At 44.2% G+C, this 20,353-nt stretch overlaps 1 protein-coding gene across 1 annotated transcript in view; it reads right to left on the bottom strand.

Moving 5' to 3' along the window:
- Positions 1 to 347: 347 nt before the first annotated feature.
- LOC131887113 (Krueppel-like factor luna) overlaps positions 348 to 20,353 on the bottom strand; it is a 41,864-nt gene continuing 21,858 nt past the window's right edge. Inside the window, exon 2 of the mRNA XM_059235638.1 lies at positions 348 to 3,489. Coding sequence (XP_059091621.1) covers positions 796 to 3,489 — 2,694 coding nt within the window. The 3' untranslated portion in view covers positions 348 to 795. The remainder of the gene's footprint in view (positions 3,490 to 20,353) is intronic.

The raw sequence follows: 20,353 nt of genomic DNA, 5'->3' as shown, positions 1-20,353 counted from the left end.
CAGATTCTCAGTACGTGCCAGGGATGGGCACGCACGATCAAAGCGTCTTTCTTGAAAGTTAACAGCGAGCTTCCTTCGTCAATGAAAGTTACCCAATCATCTACACATCACACATATGATCTAGTATGAGGTAGCTTTGGCAGTAATCTACGTACTGGTTGTAATGGTGCATTCTAGTGTCGTGACCGAAGCAGACCTTTGCAATAAAATTGAATGCAAGAAATTAGACAGCATTATTTTTCGGATGTCCTGAAATTCTATCAATAAACCAAAACCCAAAACAGGATGGGAAATGAAACGACTAAAACTTGATGCAAATAATAAATGGCTCTTTGTGATTGCATAGCTCAGCTTTAATGACTTATATATTTTGTGACATGGTTTAACACGATAATAATAAAGATAAAAACTGTGATGTGACGATAAAATTGATCATGATAAAGTAGGTATTGGCACAGCCTATAGTAGAAGTCGTTCAATTAAATTTGGATCACTGAATATCGTTTTTTGTTCACTCGTCGTTGATGCAGGTATAAGGTATAAGAAATTGAAACAACCGATTGGGCGACTACACGTTTACCAATCGATTGATGAGCAGTATAAAAAGTATCATTAAGGTTAAAAGTGGAATTCATCTATGCTGCTCTGCTGGGATTGATGCTAATTCCTCCATGGTCTAGCACTTCACTCATAGTAGCAGATGTGTCCTTGACTGGGTGCTCAATTGATGTGATCGATGTGACACCATGCCCTCTTCTTTAGAAGCAGTGCGGCCACAAGACGGCCACAAGACGGCTACAAGATGCTATTGTCATGCCTCTTTAGATGAAGTGCCAAATGATCTGATCGAGAGAAAGCGCGTTCGCACATGCGGCACTGAAATGGTCGGTCTCCAGTGTGCTTGCGCATGTGTCGGGTCAGCTCATCCGAGCGGGCAAACTTCCACCCACAATCCTTCCACGTGCACACGTAAGGCTTTTCCCCCGTGTGAGTCCGTAGGTGAGCTTTCAAGTGACTGGATTTCGTGTAACTTTTGCCACAGCCGGGATAGTCACACGTGTGGGTGGGCATCTTTCGTTTCATATTGGCCTTCCGCTCCAGCACTTCCTGCTCAGCGGCTAGAATGCCGGCCACTAATGCAGGATGGCCTCCGAGAGTCGAGGAAGCGGTCAAAATGGTGCGGTTGCTACTGGCCGTGGTGAGGCAGTTGTGGGACAAGCCCGCTTGAGTGGTCACGGTCTTGAAGAGGAGGTCCGAGGGGACGATTGCGTTGTTGTTCGGGGATGAAGGTGGCGACATGAGCTGAAGAGGGGGCATGGCAGGTACGCTGGAGGCGGAGGGCAGGACTGAGTTTTGCGGCAAAGGGCTAAGCGAAGCGAATACGGCTGAAGGCACTTGGAACTCAGGTGGCTTGGTCGTTGGCAGTGGCATCGTGGATCCCCCCGCTGTCGACGAGGAAGTGGCCGCGGCGGCGGCCAAAGCCACTGCCGCAGCCGCCTTGTTCTTGGCAGCTTGTTCTTTTTCTTCGGGACTAGATGGTGGAGTCATTTGGTTACTAATTTGACTAGTACTTGGCACTAAAGTCATGATGGTACTGGTTTGGCCATTGATGGACATGGAAACAGACTGCAAGGTGAACTGAGGGGTTGGAGGGTTCGTGGCCACTGCTGGCCTGTTTGTAGTTGAACCATCGATTAAGGTATGATTTGGGGATTTTGGAAGAATCTGCCGCGATTTCTTGGCCACAGTCGAGGCCTGTTTCTCCGAGGAGTTCCGGTGATTGCGACTTCGGGCGACTCGGCCACTGACATTTCGGTTGCGGGGTGACTTGGCGGAGGCAGTGGTGGACGGTGAGGGTACCGACCCTGAACTAGGGGAGAAATTTGAATCACCAGAGAGTGGAGCTTCAAAGGTTGGACGTTGCTTCTTGGTCACTTTCTTACTCTTCAGAGAGCCAGTGAAAAAGTCACAATTGTTATTGTTGATATGATTTTTGTTAGCATGATTGCTGTTGTTGTTGTTGTTGTTGTTGTTGTGATTATTATTACTATTATCATTGTTACTACCATCAGTATTCTCATTGTTATTGTTGTTGTTGTTAAGTTTGTGTGGCTTCTCTGGTGTCGCCTTCTGAAATAGATGATCAAGAACCTCCATTTCCACTTTAATATTACTTGATGGTAGTTGAATCACCGTGCTTTGAGGCACAATCGCTACTGAATTGGGACCACCCGATATGGTTGTATTTCCACTAGCATTGGCAATCTGAGATCGAGTTAATGGTTCTGTGGGCAAGGAGAAACTCAGTAGACCTCTGGGAAATGCCTCTGGACAAGAACTTTGAGCAAATGGCGAAGCCGTGTGTTCCTCTTCTCGTTTTTCGGAGAAAGATTCTTTGGATCCAGACAAAATGGAATGGACCATGGCGTCTTCATACGAGGGAGGTTGTTGCAATGGAGGTACTGCCTGGCTGGAACTGGGATCATCATGCTGACGATGACTATGTGATTGTTGTTGATGGTGTTGCTGCTGCTCCTGCTGCTGCTGCTGCTGCTGAGGGCGACTCTCTTCTTGATGTTTTTCCACGGCACTATTCACCAACATGTCGATATCGAGATAATCATCATCAGTAGGGGCAGCTATGTTGGCGAACGGCTCGTCCGTGATATTATGCAAGAGATGTTGGTTGGGATTTTGCGAGTTGGGTTTCTTAATAATTTCCATGGTTTGATGGTCATGACTGACTAGACCAAATTGATCGTTCTTAAGGGAAGAGGGACTAGTTGAAAGATTGGAGATTGTTGTGGTGACCATGGAGGTTCTAACCTTGGTCAAACACTTGGTTGTGGCCATCAAAGCCTGCCGTAAGAAGCTCATCTCGGCAGTGGCTTGACAATTGGACGAGGAAACGGGCGCAGATGATGGTGACATGGTTGAATGCTGAGTTTGAGGTGAAAGAACGTTGGGAGATTCCACTTTGGGAATGGTCAACCCCGAAAACCCATTTAAAGAGTCTACCACAGAATCGCCCCCGGGAGAATGGGTACATGTCAAGGCGGGCGACGATTGGGGCGTATCCTCGCGGGGTTCTGGACTAGAGTATCCAAAGTTTGTCAGAGCGTTTGAGCCATCAAAACCCCTTCCTCCGGTTGAAAAAGATCGATCCTCGAAATCTGGACCTAAATCCGATGAGGTCGATCGCCAATCGGCCACCTTCATGTCGACCATATCTTTCATATGTTGGTCCAAGTCATGATTAGTGTCATGAATGGCCTTTACATTGAGCGCTTGGGGAGCCAATGGACCATTTCCATCTGCTTGGTTGTCCCCCAATGCTGAACCCGTCAGAGCATTCGAACAGAGCTCCATGGCGGTTCCGTTGGAATGAGTGGCAATGACATTGCTGGTATCGGCAGAAGATGGGTCCAACTGGACCCCATTGCTAGGGGCGTTGTCATTTAAAAGGAAGCTTTCGAACTCTTGCCATACCTAAAAGAAAAAGATGCGTTTAAGATCGAGTGCCAATTACTGCAAAAAGGATCTGTTCATTAATTTGAGATATTAGAACACTAATTTGCAGCCAATTTTTTGAAACAGGCTTCAGACGATAGGTACTGTCAACACTCCTTTGAATGGCAATTTGGACGTGGACCGTGGTTGGTTGAATCTTGAGCCACTTTTCAGCCTCGCTGCATCCAAGTCCATCCGTCCTTTTCTTCGACGACTGACTACTTCACTAGTCGGTGATATCACAAAAAAGCTGAGCGAAGAAGATGGCTGATTACTTTGTACTTGGTTCGAGATAGCCAGCCGTGCTATGAATAGATGGGTAGATCAAAGCGATCGTCAAGAATCTAATGCAACATGACGATACTCGTTTCCATTCTCCAGTCTAATTACACTCATCGCAATCTTCAGAAAAATGGACCGTAGATCAAATCGAAGGCATGCTAATCTTAATCTGAATGTTGCCTTCTCATCTAGCCCAAGTGTTCGAGATTCCGACTTACTCTCGTATCATTGAGCACCGAGTGCTCTTGAGAAGCTTCACTCAAAGATGCCAAACCCAACCAACTAACCAACCATTTGTAGGGGAGTACCTTTTCTTTGGATTAGCAACGCATCGGAGTGTTGCGAATCAAAAGTACGGATCAAAGCAGGGATTTATGAAGCCCATTGGTTGAATATGAAAAACCCTAGTGGCCTCTGAAGAGCCCCACGTTCAATCTGCGCCAGAAGCCTATGAATATTCTGACAATCCAAAGCCCGCAAGTTGTCTGATCAAGGTGGCTCCAATCATTTGCAACCGGAACCTTCTGAAAGTACCATAACACCCTTCTGTACTCAACAGCAGCAGCAGCAGACCCAAATGATGTTGGAATTGTTGGCTGGATGTTCAAAGTCTCAATGAGTTCAAGATAGGAATGAGAGCTGAGGTGATTGTTGCTCTTCTATTGGGTCCCATCATCACAAAGTAGCACTCTCTTTTGCTCCTTTGAACATTGACTCGCATACATGTTTGGGTTGTCACCTCTCGTTTTTCGCCTCCATTCTCACGTAAACAAAGTGGGTGCATGTTCCTACACTGTAAAGAGTTTGGAGGTAGTACATCCGTAGTGGTATTAGTAACACATTCCCCGAACATTATTTTACCTACTACGTAGTTGTAGGTGCACAATTTTCTGCCAATAATGAAGACCGAGCCAAATAACGCACTTGGCTTTCGGCCTTGTTTGGGAATTGGAACGACTGCAAATGTACGGCTCATTTCTGCGGTTTACTACACAATGGCCTCGAAATTGTGGCTCTACGTAGAATACGGAGTGAACACGCAGTACGAGCACGAAGGACATCGCCAAAATCTAGACCTCTCTGAGAAGTGTTGGCTTGCCAATGTGCGTTCACATTCCTCTTTGAATGACTAGACCCTTGAACACACACATATCTGGCATAAGCTTAAATGTAGGTACATTCGTATTTAGATAATTATTTATGTAAACTCGTACATTGATATAGTACTGAGAGTCTTGGAAATATTTGTGAAAGAACAGGTTCGTCTTGAAAATCTTTAGATTGAATAACAAAACCTTTTGGAAATTCAATTCTTGATTGGCTTTCAATCAGCCGACATAGCTATACCTAGTCAAACTTGTCTGCTTTTTGCGATTGAAATGGATACTCTTAAGAATGCCACTTGTCGCCTCATAAGTCATTTTGACTGTTTCATTCACAAGTATGCGTCCCATTCAATTCGAAGCTACTTCAAACTTGTTTCAAGTAAGCAAGCGTGTCAACAAATGCACCACATTAAAAGCTTCTCGCAAGCGTGTTGCCAATCAATCTTATTGGAAAGCCTGAATTGTAACCAAATGGATCTTAATTATCAAGTGCTGAGGAGCTACAATTAATCATGCAAAGATGATGTGAACAAATCTCAGGGCGGCGTCGGATCCGTTTGCACTCAAAGGCAACTCCTCAGTATAGTAGAACTACGGTACGTTAAACTGCGTCCCTAGAAGCTCGAGGAGTAGAGTAATTGAGCAATCCTAGCCTGAGCAAACCTTTGCCGATTTACGTACGTACGTTTGTCCTCCAATTTCGAAATTGATCAATAGAATATACGTGATTTTCCTTTGAGCATGATGAGTTAGAGCGGAAAAAGCCGAATCAAAATCATTCTCTTCAATTTTGAGACTGGATTGCCTTGATTTAAGTAAGATTTCAACTGGTTGGGTTTGAGTTTTCGACAATCAACGTTGGGAATCGCTCAAGTCCTGGCCCACCTTTCCCAAATCTTTCGAAACTGGGTCCCAATCGGCAAATCCATGAACAGAAGTCGGAAGAATTGCGCCATGTGGTAACAAGCCCTCCCTAATGCGATTAAACCCAAGAGGTTGAATCCAATTTTATAACTCGTGAACTCTCGACCGTGATATTGAAATAAGAAAGAAGGTCGGACAGAGAAACCCAGCACTAACAGTACAGTAAACTTATAGAGTATGTGCAATACCAAGAAGTTCTTACAATACTTATGTATCTTTCAGTAGACCAATCGTTATGCAGAGTTCATTCCATCCAGTTTGAGTTGAAATGCCCGAGAATGCAACTTTGCTCTGAGCCCTTTGTGCTCTTGAAATATGGAATAGTCAGTCAGAAAAAAATGAAGGAAGGAAGAAATAATGAAGAGAGAAATATCGGAAAGAAAGAGGGGCAGAGAGGCCATGGGTTTTCTTCTACTACATCATCATCGTCTTCATCTTCGTCTTTTCAATTCACCTTGTCCGCAGGGCAACCCACCACAAATGAAACTCAAAGAATACTCAATGTACGTAGAAGCGATTCTATGTAGGAGATGAAAAAAATGCACAAGACGTGAGTTATTTTCCTGGTAGAGACACTGACTTCTCGCACAGTTCTGGGATCTTTTTTCTTGCAATGGAGCCCATCTTCAGTTACGGGGTCAGCTCATCAATGCACGAGTGCATCATTTTGGGTCAGGGATTGGGTGGTTTGAGCGAACCTTTGTCTGTGTGTCAGCCTGTCAGTCGGTCAGTTGGTCTGTCTGTCTGCCTGTCTGTCGATTGGGCGACGGAAAATCGGTCGATGGCTCGAGGGGCAGACAGATAACTGATTCAAGGACTATGGGTACGATAATATTTTAGAGTCTAAATGAAGCCTCGAACCAGTTCTTTCAAAAAGTTCCACCGAAATCAGATTATAGGCTGAGTGGATATACTATCGAGTCTGGCACATTTGGGAGATTCTGCTTACGTGGATACAATTTGTGAGAGTATTCCAAGTGACGCGGAAGGTGGACTCCTTGCGCGGAATCGTCACCAGGGACGAAATTAGCGATCGATCGGTGGCTTCTTCGATTGTTTGAGACCAGTCTAGACTAAAGAGGTCAATATTTTTCGGTAGGGAGGGGCTTTTCAATTCGATATTCTTCAAATAACATCAATCAGCTGCTTGATTTCAAAATAAGAGAGATTCAATCATCTTCATTGCTCTTTTGACTTCGGAAATATACTTAGTGAAACAAAGCCTCATAGCTTTAGAGCAAAATGAAATGTACTTCAAATGCAAGCATGAACAAAGCCTAATTTGGTCAGCAGGCTAAGTAGTCTCATTAGGAATGTAAAAAATAGCTTGGAATTGATATGATACAGCTGATGAAAGAGGCATAACAAAAGTGGACAATAGTATTACTCTTTGTCACATTACATTGTTGACGGAACACTGCGCCTGATTTTGGGAAAAGGGCCCTTGAGATCGTTAGTGCGTCTCTTCGGAATGGCTCCAAATAGTGAATGGGGATTCATTTTGAATTTTGTTACCAAGTTCTCCTCTTGAACCGGATTCCCGCCTCGAGCTCAGTGTTAAAGAACTCGACGCTCAATTTGGATTTTCACGGTGATTTTAGTCAGTTTATGGGGCACTTCATTTTCCCAGGGTCAAGACTCGTTTCACCTTTTGAGGCAAGGAAGTAGAGCAGAAATCGCCACATTTGGACATTCAGCAGCCTCCCTCTCTCCCTCCTCTTTCTTCTCCTCCTCTTAGTGTTCTTCTTCTTAGCTATCCTCCTCCTCCTCCTCCTCCTCCCTCTCCCTCTCCCTCTCCTCCTTCATCGCCACTCTACTACGAGTTCCAACTTCGACTCCCACCATCACCACCACCACCCAAACCTCCTCGCCAGATCATGAGTCTTGAGATCGTTCTAATTTTCCCAATTTGGACAGCGCTAATGCATCATAATGGCAAAAAGTGCTTGGCCGAACTGACAGACGACCTAACAACCCACCAACCAAGATGATGCTCTATTCGATCCTGGGGAGATGGGATGGTCTCAAACAGGCTTGCCTGCTTGCTTGCTTGCTCACAGATCATAAATCAGCAACGAGAAAACGTGGCATAATGTGGTGAATCGAGAATGCATTCAAATTGACATGTGTTTAAAATCATTGGTTTAACCACCCGCTTGCTTACTCGCTTCAAAGAACCCCAAGCACCTTGAAGTTGTCATTGTCATATGAGGAATTCCAAAACGTGTTCCAAATACGTCTTCTTCGAATTCAATTTTGTCACCTCGTTCACTCCTGAGACTCCTTCACTTCGTCGGACGACTCGTCCATCCGCCAAGTACGTATCTGTTCGATAGATCGTCAGGTAGGTAGTACATAGTATACTACGTACAAGCCAGCTCTAGTGCTCAGAAGAACGTCAAACTCAACTCTGACCCTCTCCGTCGACTTGAGTCGATTCAAAAATATCAAAGCTATTCTGTCCTCTGCATACATATGTATGCATGAGTCAATGAACCGAATGAATTGCAATACTGTGGAGGGAGTAAATCAGAAGCATTTCCCGCCGTCATTGTCTGATATTCAGACCATCTCGCTCAAACAGAGCATCCCCAGTTCGGATCTCGAAAGCTTCTATTTTTCGGCAAAATGAGCTGGGAGCGTGGCGGACAATCCATCTCTTGTCCTCTCACATTGTGTGCAACTTTGTGACTTGGAATGGAAGACATGGCGTGCAATCATTTTGTTAGAACCTTGGCATTGTCTTCAACGATTTTGCAAACTCAGGTCCACATTTGGTCAACGAAGAACGGCTCAGGCGATCTTCTCAGCTAGTTCTATGTTCATAATAACAAAAAAATGATGGGGGCTGCATTCGTGTTGGCTCATCAAGCGGAACTTTGATTGATACATTAGAAGTTAGTTTACACCCAAATGGAAAACGCTCTATCATTGTAATACGAAGTAAAACAACCTTCATCCGGTTTTCGGTTTTCCTTTTTATCCAGCACATCCCTAGTGGGATTGAAACTCCATTGCTGGGTTGCCACGAAGATCTTGCCAACCGTCATGGCAGATCATCATCATCATCATCATCATCATCATCTTCCAAATATTGGTTCGCACTAAAAAAAATACGTTTGGACGTGTCCAACCATTGGCAATGATTCATGACCAGATACTGGATGCGAGGAACACGTACGCCACCTCTCATTGTGGACGGGCCTTCGTTCCTTCGTTCATGGTACGAGTATTAACATGAATTTGGAGGATGCGAGCCATAAGCTTACAAATATAAAACCAATACACTATTTGAATGCCTCGAAACGATCCTTCATTTTAATGATTTTCCCTGTCATCAGCCTTTTTCAAGAATTGCACTCTTTCGCGTTTTGATCCGAAAAGCCGGACGAGTTTTCGAATACGCACAGTAGGTACGTGTGTTTTCATGGCCTGGCCAAAAGATATGATGATGCACCGGTGCAATGCACAAAAAAGCCTTTCCATAAATGTTGACAGAGCGACAAGGGATAAAAATTGATTCTCATCGAACAATAATCCCCGGCTTAATTAGTCGGAACAATCCGCATTAGTGTCAGCAGTTTTGGGGAGTCCGATAAAAAGGATGAAATTGTTTGTAAAGGGCACTTGTGTTTTAGTTTGACAGTTCTCGGGTTTGACCGGTCTCAGAGCAGATTCGATATGAGTCGGCTTAAGTGGAAGTTGTTCGGTTATGGCAGGATTTACAGCCAAATCAGAGGATGAAAACCCACAGAGTCTTACAAAGCTAATAATTAGGATTGGGAAAAGGTCGTGCAGGAAACGTGTGTGGAGTAGGTTGGACTCAATCCAAAGGGTTTGCTCTCACAGACAGTAATTATAAGTCCACGCCTTTCATCAAAGATGCCTCGCCCAAAACATTTGCACAGTATCATTCATCACATATATGTGATGTGTGAGTGTCTGTGTGTGCGAGCAGCTTGAATTAGGCCTTGTGACTGTCAAATTTGGCTTTCCTCTCAGTTTCTTGGGATCGTCGGTCAAAAGCCAGACTCTGTCAATGTTTTTGGTTCCTCAAAGCTTAATTGCCAACAAGTTAATACCCGGCAGTCAAGATCCAAGATTCGTCAATCAACTTCATGCCTTAAAGGTCTGTGATAGTCTCTGATTTGGACTGCTCAAGCTATCATCTCTGATTCCCAAACATGGCACTGCCCTTGTTATGAAAGGGAATGAACTAAATCACAGGACGAGTGAAGAATCCCTAATTTTGTCGACTCTAACATGCTTCATGTGGGTACGCACTCGCCCAGATTCTACACACTCAATTGCTATTTCGTGATCGAACAATTAAGTGCCAGTCCAGGTCCAAGAGTAGTCCATAGCCACAGGCTTTGAGAGACATCCACATCTCTGTTTGGGTTAAAACTTATCTAGAGCTAACTATTAATCAACCTGTACTGCTTTGAATTCCAGTTCTTTCAGAGACATGAGGCGTGTCCACATGATGGCCAGCACAGTTCATGACCAATTTTGCTCTTTTCTTTTTTAAGTCAGACACGCGATCCGTCTCGAATCGGTCGGTTCCCTAGCTACGTACGACTAGTCGACACACTCTCATAAGTCTACTACTATCACATATCAAATGTCCGTACGAATGCACGAGTAGACGTCGACATATAGCTCAACCAACGGAAGATTAGTGAACACATACTGCGTATGCACTGACTGGTAGGTATGTAGAGTGGCGTTTTTTGTGTGCTTCCTAAATTTGGCCAAATTTGGCCGGATTTTCCCGGGGGTCAAGTTAGAATTGATCGAAGCAAGAATGGTCGCTAGGGCAGCGCCGAATTGAGTGATCCCTTTGATACATTCGCTCATCTTTTTCTGGGACACAATTGAATCCAGGGAGAGGAAAACTGAGGGTTTGCGAAGAACTTCCAATTCGACCCCCTTAGGCGTCTGCGGGGCCTTGGTTAGTCATGAAGGGACATCTTTTTACTGCTTCTTTGTTGTTGTTTGTTCTTAACTGAGAATGTTTGGGCGCCTAAGGCCTGTATTCTTATGAGTCGTTCATGTGACTCTACATAGTGGATAAGAGAAGTGGGAGTAGTCGTACTTGTGTATTCCTCCACTAAGTAATACAATGTTTCAAGTACTTATTACCCTTTCATGCGCCTAGCGTGCTCTCCCATTTTATTTTGAAGTCCGACAAATCTGCCAGTACTTGATTCACTTCACTTGTCAAACTCGTGTGAGAGAATATACAAAATCATCCAGCCACACGGCTCTTCACATGGAGTACTTAACATACCATCAACCATTACGATTTGGGCTTTGGACCGCTGTCCAGTAACCTCAAATTGGCAAAATGTGTTGGAGGAATCCAAACAACAACGACATCAACAATTAAATGATTCGCGAGTCACACCATTAAAAGTTGAGGTGCAATCATTGTGCATTGGCGTCATTGTGCATGAATTGGGGTATGATAGACAGAGGGTGATGGACAAGTCGGACTGATGGCTCCTTACGTAGCTACAAAGGTATTTAGTAGTTCTCTAGATACGTACCTACCTATATAGCATGTTTTACCACCGGAATTTAGAATTTGACCATTTTCGTTCGTCCTTCACCGTACAGAGGGTTCTCCTGGTATGGTCAAATTTGGCGAATTGCACGAAAAAACGAGTTATAGTTGTTCGAGTTTGTCTTTGATTATTGCGAGAAGTACTTGCTTCGCATTCTTGGCATTACTGGTAGAGCGTTTGAAGAGGGGTTTCATGTCAAACTGGCTTTAAGAGCAGAATGGCTTTGGTTCTTTTCCAAAATTAATTGGTGGCTTTCAATTTGAATTGCGACCCAAATGAATGAATGAATGAACGAGTAGCATTATGCTGATGATATTTGACCCTGTTTTTCCACGAGCCTATTCATGACCGGGTATTGAGGGCCGAGATGAGATGGGCGTCCTTCATAGCCAAGTACAGTAGGTACTACCACTCATTGAATCAGCCCGTTCTTGTACACTTTTTTCCGGCTCCTTATGCTCTCGTTTAAATATCCGTCTATCTCTTCATGAGAGATTAATGATCTCCGAGTTCGAATTCCTGCTCCTCCTGGGCCTGCTGCACGATTATGCCCCCCTGCTGTCGGGCCTTCTTACCGCGGCTTCGCTCCACCATACAAGGTATGTACGATGTTCGCCGAGAATTCGACCACCACCTCATGTACGCATGTATGAAGCTCCACGGCCAGCTCGATCACCCTCCATCTGATGGCTGCCCTTCATGCAAGCAAGTCCGTTTCCTCAGGAATGAGCTCGCATTCCAAAGTGGAGAACGCCCCCAAATTCTCATCTCAAGTGGTCGTCGCTTTATGGATGCCACGTATCCGTGATCTGACTAGATTTTCATTCGACTTGATAAGCGCTGATAGGCGCTAAATTTGATGACAAAGAAGGGGACGTGAACAGAATCATTTCCAGGCCTCAGCAGATTAGTTTTTATCTCAAAATGAGCGGCCCGTGTTTACCTGCTGATGATAATGTTCCCAAAACTGACAAATGTCCGTCCTGTTAAAACGCAATCCATTAGAATTGCCGGTTGAACCTTTCAATTTTGGTACTGTTTTGGTGACAACTTTACGTTTACGACAAAGGTTTCTCGTGTTTATTTTCCTTGTTCTACTCCAAGTAATAATTCCATGTCATAATCTTTCTGACTCTGTAATTGATTGCTTTTACTGATTATAAAAAGTCATGTTCAAATACGTCTAGTTTAATTCCCGAGAGAAACCTTCTGAAATTCAACGATTTCAGTCGTGCGTTGAAATCACTCGATTTTGTTTGGCCCTCTCAGGCGATTGCTAATTTAGGAATTTTTTAGCACGAGTATTACACAAAAATGTGTTTTGATTAACAGACTTTGTTGAAAGAATAAAGCAATCTCGCTGCATAGTTAACGTCTCATTCGTGCGTAATCTAGATACAAAACAAATGTAAGCCATTTGCTCTCACGGATTAGCCAAGTCGAGCTCATTAACCGAGCTCTACGATTGGTACTTGTACCCGCCATTCAAAACAATCTGGAGCAACAATTGGACTTGCGTGCCTTATAATAGTTTTCACCTCTAATCCCGCCCGAGCAAAGCCATGCTGGTATAGCAGGAGCCTGGCTATTTCTATTAGTCTGGATTAAAGGTTTGAGGAGGACTAACTTTTGCTCCTTGGGCGCCCGGTGGTCTGCTCCTCAAATGAACCCCTTCTGTGAAGTAATCAGACTCGGTGGGCTGTCATACATAGTACATACTCCACATTCGTATGTGGCACAAAGTGGCAGTGCGTGGACTCGAGATGGAATTGCGGTTGAAGGGATGAAGGAGTACAAGAAGATGAAGCCAAAGAAATAGTCAACCCGAGGAGCAGGAGGTCATTATACGATCATGTCGGGTTGTTTCGAGACGGCTTCCACTCGAGCAGCTTTCGGCTTCTCATTGCGTTGCTCTGGATTAGATCTAATACGATTACTACTACTCTTAAGTGGTACCGAGTACGTAGATCCGCACGTAGTCTCCAGTAGAGCCCTCCATTCGAACCAATGGTGGATTGTAGGGAGATAGTCTGGCATGAGGCCCGAGGCCTTTCAGACGTGATGCCGCCCAGTTGAAAGCGAGCAAGTAAAAGAGTGAGTTATTTTCGGCGAGAACACTATGTACTACCAGGATTTGATAAAGACAGTACATTCAGCCTCATTCTTACCCTCCAATTCTCATGGAGGGTAAGAATGAAGAGTACAATCAATAGTGTATATAGTATCTGGAGCATACCGGTAGCACAGCGGAGTAGGAGAATAGTGTGTCATTTCTTAGTCACTTGGCAATCGGACAGAGAGAGCGAGTGAACGAGCGAGCGGGTAAGTGAGTGAGTGAGTGAGTAAGCGAGAGTTTCATTTGTCGTTCAGCCCTTGGGCAAAAGGTTGGTTAGCCACATGCACAGTCATTTCCCCGAATCTTGATCGACCTTCTTTCTACATAGAAATATAATGATGGGTCCAAAGAATCTGTAATGGTGCATAAATAAGCCTCAGAAGCTGTGCTTGGTGTGTAGGGGAGCATTTGGGTGTGAAATAGTTCGGGGCGTCACAATCATCATTCTCTCTCGCTCGGGCTTTTCTTCCTTGGTGTATGAAAGAATCCAATGTTTTTGAATAGAAGCCGCTTAATACTTCAAACGACCAAGATATCAATGTTCAACGACTCCTTTTTGACACTGGTTGGAATGAAGAAGTCGGTCTCAATAAAATTCGTCGTGGCTTCATTTCTATGTAAGCCTCAAAATATGATTCGTTCATGGGGTGAAAATGATTGGACTACTGCCATCTTGACATTTTTATGGGCACTTCCAGAGATTGTTCAGTCAGTAGGTTTCAAATCCCACCCACACGAGGACGGGACTAAATTTGGCGTGAAAGCGTCATTCTTTGACTAGTTTAGCTTGTCATAGGGCTATTCGAGTGCGGTGTTTACGACGAAGAGATGATCACGAGCCTAGTACTACCAACAGAACAGTTCGTACGTAGACTAGGAAACGATGAGTTTTATGGTGAGCAAATCACCTTCGGGCAAATGAAGATCTCATCAGACTTGGTTCCGTGTCCAATTGATGATGCAACTTGAACAAATCGCCCGGATATCCTACGGTACGAACGCTCAAGCAAGCACTCACTTCACGCGTTCATCAGTGCTCGAGCGCATTTCTACTATCTCACAGAAAGTGGGAAGGTGTACAAACCGATGGCCTGATCAACTAAGGCAACTTCGAGGGCCCAACCTCAATTAAGTCAATTCACTGCAAAAAGTAATGCCCAAGGAATACTGTGACTGTCCTCCGAACAAGTGGCTCTTTTGAGGGAGCTCTGATTGGTTTGATTCGACCAAGGGACACTCGCATCGGCATTTCCAGCTATCGAGTATTCCCTGGTCGGCTGGAAGGACGTGGGAGATATTCCCTAAAAAGGTAAGTAGTGGGCTGACTGGCTGGCTGATTGGCTGGCTGGCTAATATCGACATCGAAGACATGAATTCACCAGCTAAGTTCACATATTTCCCTGCCTCAGCCCTCCTCCTCCTCCTTCTCCTCCTTCTCCTCCTCCATCCACTAATTGGAAATCTCCCATCTTTTGGGCTTGAACCACAACCTGCTTGGCTCATCTGGGTTATTTGGGAAACAGCTTGGCTTCGAGATGATGTTATTGTATGTATGTTGGGCCTCTTTGCTTTTCTCATCCCACCTACCTAATTCGTATCGATGCTGAATGCCCTGAAGCCTTAAGATCTGATCTGAATGAAGCAGTCATTTCTTTTGCAGAGTTTGAGGATGTTCGACCACTGTCGAATCATGTCAAGACCATGAACCAATGCCACTAGGTACTTCTACTTCCTCAAACACTACTATCGCTTTTAGAAGTGCAACTGCTACTCCCGAAGTCACTTTTCCACTCCACTCACTACTCATATACTACTTATTCTACTGCTGTCCTTTCAACTGATTTGGTGGTATATTCGGTGTGTGGGAGGATTTCAGGGCAAACCTAAAAAAGCTGTCTTCGTGCCAAAACAACGACTGGAAATGAATGAGGATATCTCATTGATTCGGAAGAACGGTGTATAATTAAGTGGTATATTCCCCCTGACGATTATCATTATGTCGGATCTCATCGTGAACGCGAGGAACAAAAGAACAAGTCGGCTAATTTCGACAATTGTCGGGCGTCGAGGTATAATTATTTTGCAATTTTCGGATTAAGCTCCAAATCTGAAATAATCGTACAATATCTCGTTCACGTAGGCAAGTCGACGACGAACAAAGGCGGAAAATGTGGCAACTCGAAAAAAAGATTCGGAAAAAACAAAGATCGTCCGTCCGGTGGTCTCTTACTTTTTGTAATAATGACAGATTCTGTCCGTTCACTAGACCAAACCAACAACAGCAGCAAGCAATATTGACAGCAAAAACCTTTCTCATAACATGTCAGCCAGGAGACTCAAACTTAAGAACACCAAGGCGAGAAGGCGAAAAGGGAATTCGAGAACCCTTTTCATGCGATCAGTAAGGTATTCTTGACTTGGTTTCTGATGTCTTTGGAGACGAAACACTCAGAAGGCTACATATAAAAGGCCAACATCTCTATTTTTGGATTCATTTTGATAAGTGACGAAATATTTCACTCCAAAATTGGCATCCACACGCAACACTTATTGAACATGATTTGAATTCTAAACGTTGCAAGTTGATTCAATCACCACCCAATTTGAATTAACCCTATGATGAAGGTCAAACAGCCAAGGCCAAGGAATAAGTAACATAGGGTCGAAGGCTTTCCAGGCACACTTCAGTAAAAATAATCTGGACATCAGCCTTGTCCGGTTCAGTGAACCAATTCTAAAGCAGAAAAAAATCTTTTTGGCTAAAGATTGGCTATAGGTATATCATTCATTAGTTATGAGAGCTGAAGATCCTACATTTTTTCAGCTTCAACCTTCATAAATTTGAACTCAAATGCAAGCATTTGACCATAAGAATAAACGAAACGTTTTGCTCTCTCTCAGAAAAAATGATGGCTTCCATTAAAGCCACATAAATTAGTGAACGAAAAGATAAGAGGGTGGTATAAGATGCTCGAAGATGGCCGCTCAATAAGACTTTAGTGGATTGGAATATTATGCTGATGTGTGAAAATATCATCGGTACCTTACGATCTTCAACATTTGAATAGAGTGCCTGAAAGCCTGTTTGGGGTGTAAGTGTAGTAGGAGTCATTTGTTATTTTTTCCGAAGCTTTGGCTTGCAATTAGGTAGCTATGTCATCATTACCAAGGCAATACTCGGACCACTTTCTGTGCATGCTTAAAAAATGAGACTTGAGAGCAGAAACACCTGTTTCTAGTTTCCCGGTGATGTCTATGGTGGCTTGAAAGAAATGGTTTCTACCCACATGAGGATATGTACGTGCTAGCTTGGCACTCGGCACTCGGCACTCTGCACCCGGATAGGCCTACTCGCTCGCATCCTCACCATTGCGATTCTCATCATCATCATCCTCATCACCCCCACTGTAAACAAAAAGTGGTGGTTCCACTATTACTACTACTACTACGACTACGACTTCTGCTGGTTCAACATCCCATCGAGGCACGAACAAGACTGCTGCCGGTGCGTTCAATATCATTCACTAACTTGATTAAGAAGGCCGTCAGCCTACTCTAAAACGCAATTTCCGAGGAGTTTGTTAATGATAACAACATGAGCATTGCTCAGAGGGCGACGTCGATATCAAAGCGGGGGCTCGAAACAAGATTAAAACGAGTAAATTAGGTCCTCTACCTCTGCAGTTCAGACGCGGATGCATTATATGTTGTGGCTGTTCTCTCAATTATCTGCAATGTCTTGGGACCATCGGGCCCAATTGGAAGAAAGTTATGTGGCATTTATTGCCTCTGCTCTCAATCGAGGTCCCCGTGGTCCACCCTCTCAGCGTACTATTTACCATTTCCCTCTCATGTAGCCGCATTCCCATCCTCTATGCGTGTAGTAGTAGTAGTAGTAGTATGCACAGCAAGAACGTAAGTAGTAGGACTAAAGCTAAGGAATGGGCAGTGGCACTTAAGTCGTTAGAAAACGCAAGAAATGACTTCATGTGATGTCAGCATAATACGTACAACAACGGCGAAGTTCGTGAAAACTTACAAAGCAAACACGTGTTCTGAATAATAATGATGATGATACTGCTAACCACGTAATTGAGGAGGCTGTTTTCTGCTCCCAACGGCACGAAACACCTCTTCAAGGTATAGACCATTCTCCAAGACTGCTGCTTTGTTTGACATCATGGACAATAATGATGAAGTTCACTTTAGTCAGGCCCAATTAATTCAGCCAGCCATCCAGCTTCGTAATTCATTGTGGATAACCATTTATCTCAATTTCATCGCTGCAACGAGTAGTGGCCGCTTTTGGTTGGGCCGGTGGGCTTGCCGCTCGAATAATGATGCGGAATGAGCAATTGCGTACCACGAACCAACTAGGGGATTGCCCTAGGTGAAGAAAACAACCCGGCTAGTGCTTACCGAAAAGCCCCACTTTCGGCTCCGTTCAACACTCTTGTGCTAGTGTGCTTTTGTGTGTTTTTGTGTGTTTTGAGGACTGAATTGGATCGGATTGGAAAGAATATGTGTATCGTATCCGCTTACATGCGAGGTTGGATGCGCATGGAGAAAGTTCGATTTCCCGCCGCTGTTTTTTCCCCTAGGTCTCAAAATGTTTCAGGCATACTCGTACATACCTGCTATTTCTTAGTCGTTCATGAAACTCGCAGGTCGAAACAAGCTCATTTATAATCTCAATCTACGAGTACTATAACGCGTGGGAAAGAGAGAACGATTGGACCAACTCACGAGGATAACACAATTCCAACACTCTACATGGAGAAAACAACGACCTTTCCTACAAGTCCTAAAGACCGGCGGTTCTCTTAGAATAGACGTGGATGTTAACTACCCGACGTTTTGTAATGGCAGTGGATCCACTTGCACTTGGAATCGAAGACAAAGTGCAAAATGGTGATTAAGATCAAGACTTCCAAGATTGGTCTTCATACATACATATATTACCGATGGCTTGTCATAAACAAGACAACTCGTATTACGGAGCCGATCGTCTAGCGCATAATCTGTTCGCATCAGTCGCTCGCTAGTTAGTCATCCCTGGATCATCCGGTTAATTGTAGATGTTGTGGCTTTTTTAAAGACCCTCGTTAACCGAACAATGTGTGTGCTATGCCACAGCCATGAACACGGGGCCCTGAATGCCAATACTCTGTGTACCGTTCTTCACATCCTGATTTTGAGAGCCATGGAAATATGAAGGTTCCCGCAGGGGATCGATGTATTTTAGTAATTAGCGTTTGCTTGTCTTTGCCATGGAATTGGACTCACTCTAACACTGCAAATACATGACGTGACTTGCAAATGTATGCTCCAGGTGAGCGGAAAGAAACGTCAACCCTACCTTTCGACCCAGTCGACGCCTTTCCAGAAAGCTATGATCATTGTTGAAAACACATGCTGTACGTACGTACGTAGCAGGAAAGAAAAATCAGGTCGAAAACCTATTGCAGTGGGATAGCTCACAGTGGTCCATAAGAATTGAGATGGAACTGACCCGAGTGACATTGAATTTGGTTCGTTTTTTTTCTTTTCTTTCATTCCCATTACTCGTGTGGGGGGAACTAATTAGTTTTTGTTTCTTTTAGCTCTTCTCAAGTTCAGCTTGGGTCTCCAATGCTTTTTTTGCCTGTGGAGAGAAACAACATACCCGCCGAGTAGCTCTATTTGAGCTACTCGGCTTGATTCTGACGTTTCTTTGGGCTCTTCTTAGACGCGTTATGGGATGTGATATGAGTGCCATAAATCTGATCTGACTGGCATTGGAGACCCTGTTCCGCTTGTCAGAGTTAGAGAACTTGGCGACCGTTCGTTCGTGCGTGCCTTCTTACTTGGGTGTCCAAGATGTCTCTTTGAATGCCATTTGTTGTGGTGTGGTAGAGCTCCTTTGAAGACCACCATCAAACTTTTTATAGGCTCAAATTGACGGTAAACCGTGCCAAGACCTCATTTTGATCGAACAACCTTGGACCTCCGTCATCGTGTCGCACCCGGTGCAGAAGGTAATAATGCCAATCAATGCCAAGGCTTATAACGTGCAACTTCCCTGACAAAGTTCGTTTAATGCTCACTGGAGACGTCCAATTCGTAAGCTCAATCTATTTCAATATCGATGGTGGATAAGAAGCTTGGCAAATTGCAAAACTTCGTGGATCGTAGCGTTTCGTGTGAACCTTTTTCATTCTCATCGTTACACGGACGGCCTCAATGCGAAGCTACTGTACGTACAAAGTCACCACGACCCTGAAGAAATACATTCAGAAGGAAATGGGGAACTTTAAGCGGATCGAAGATTGGGACAGTTTGGCTTTTGTTTTGTTTCTCCTTAAACTTACATCCGTCAAACTATTGGCAAACCAATCTGAGATGACGCCAACAACGAGGTCGACGATGAAGACGATGACGATGACGATGATCATTATCATCATCCACGCTTGGAGTCCATTCAAGCCCAAAACACACTTGACAAGAGGAAGAATTGGAAAATGATGGATTACTATCTGGACAAAAAACCCAACATGTATTATGACAAGAAGACGGCCATTGAACTAAGTACCACAATTGAGACCAAGAATCAACCAGAAACAAGCAGGGAGCGAAATGGATTCCCTTCCGTGCACCATTGACGACAACATTCGGGAGCAAGCCAATAACAATGAACGAACGAACGAAAAAAAGGAAGAGGGGGAGGTGGAGGAGGAGGAGGAGAAGAAGGAAGAAGAAGAAGAAGAGAAAGGGAACATCATTTTGCCAACCTGATAGATCTTGACTGTTACTGCATTTTTCTCGCCTCCAAAGTGATAAGGCGCATCCAGGCCCAAATGAGGCAT

The sequence above is a fragment of the Tigriopus californicus genome, chromosome 9, assembly GCF_007210705.1.
Source record: "Tigriopus californicus strain San Diego chromosome 9, Tcal_SD_v2.1, whole genome shotgun sequence".
Lineage (NCBI taxonomy): Eukaryota > Metazoa > Arthropoda > Copepoda > Harpacticoida > Harpacticidae > Tigriopus > Tigriopus californicus.
Note: the sequence above shows the minus strand (reverse complement) of the source record. Positions and strands in the feature narration are given on the sequence as shown.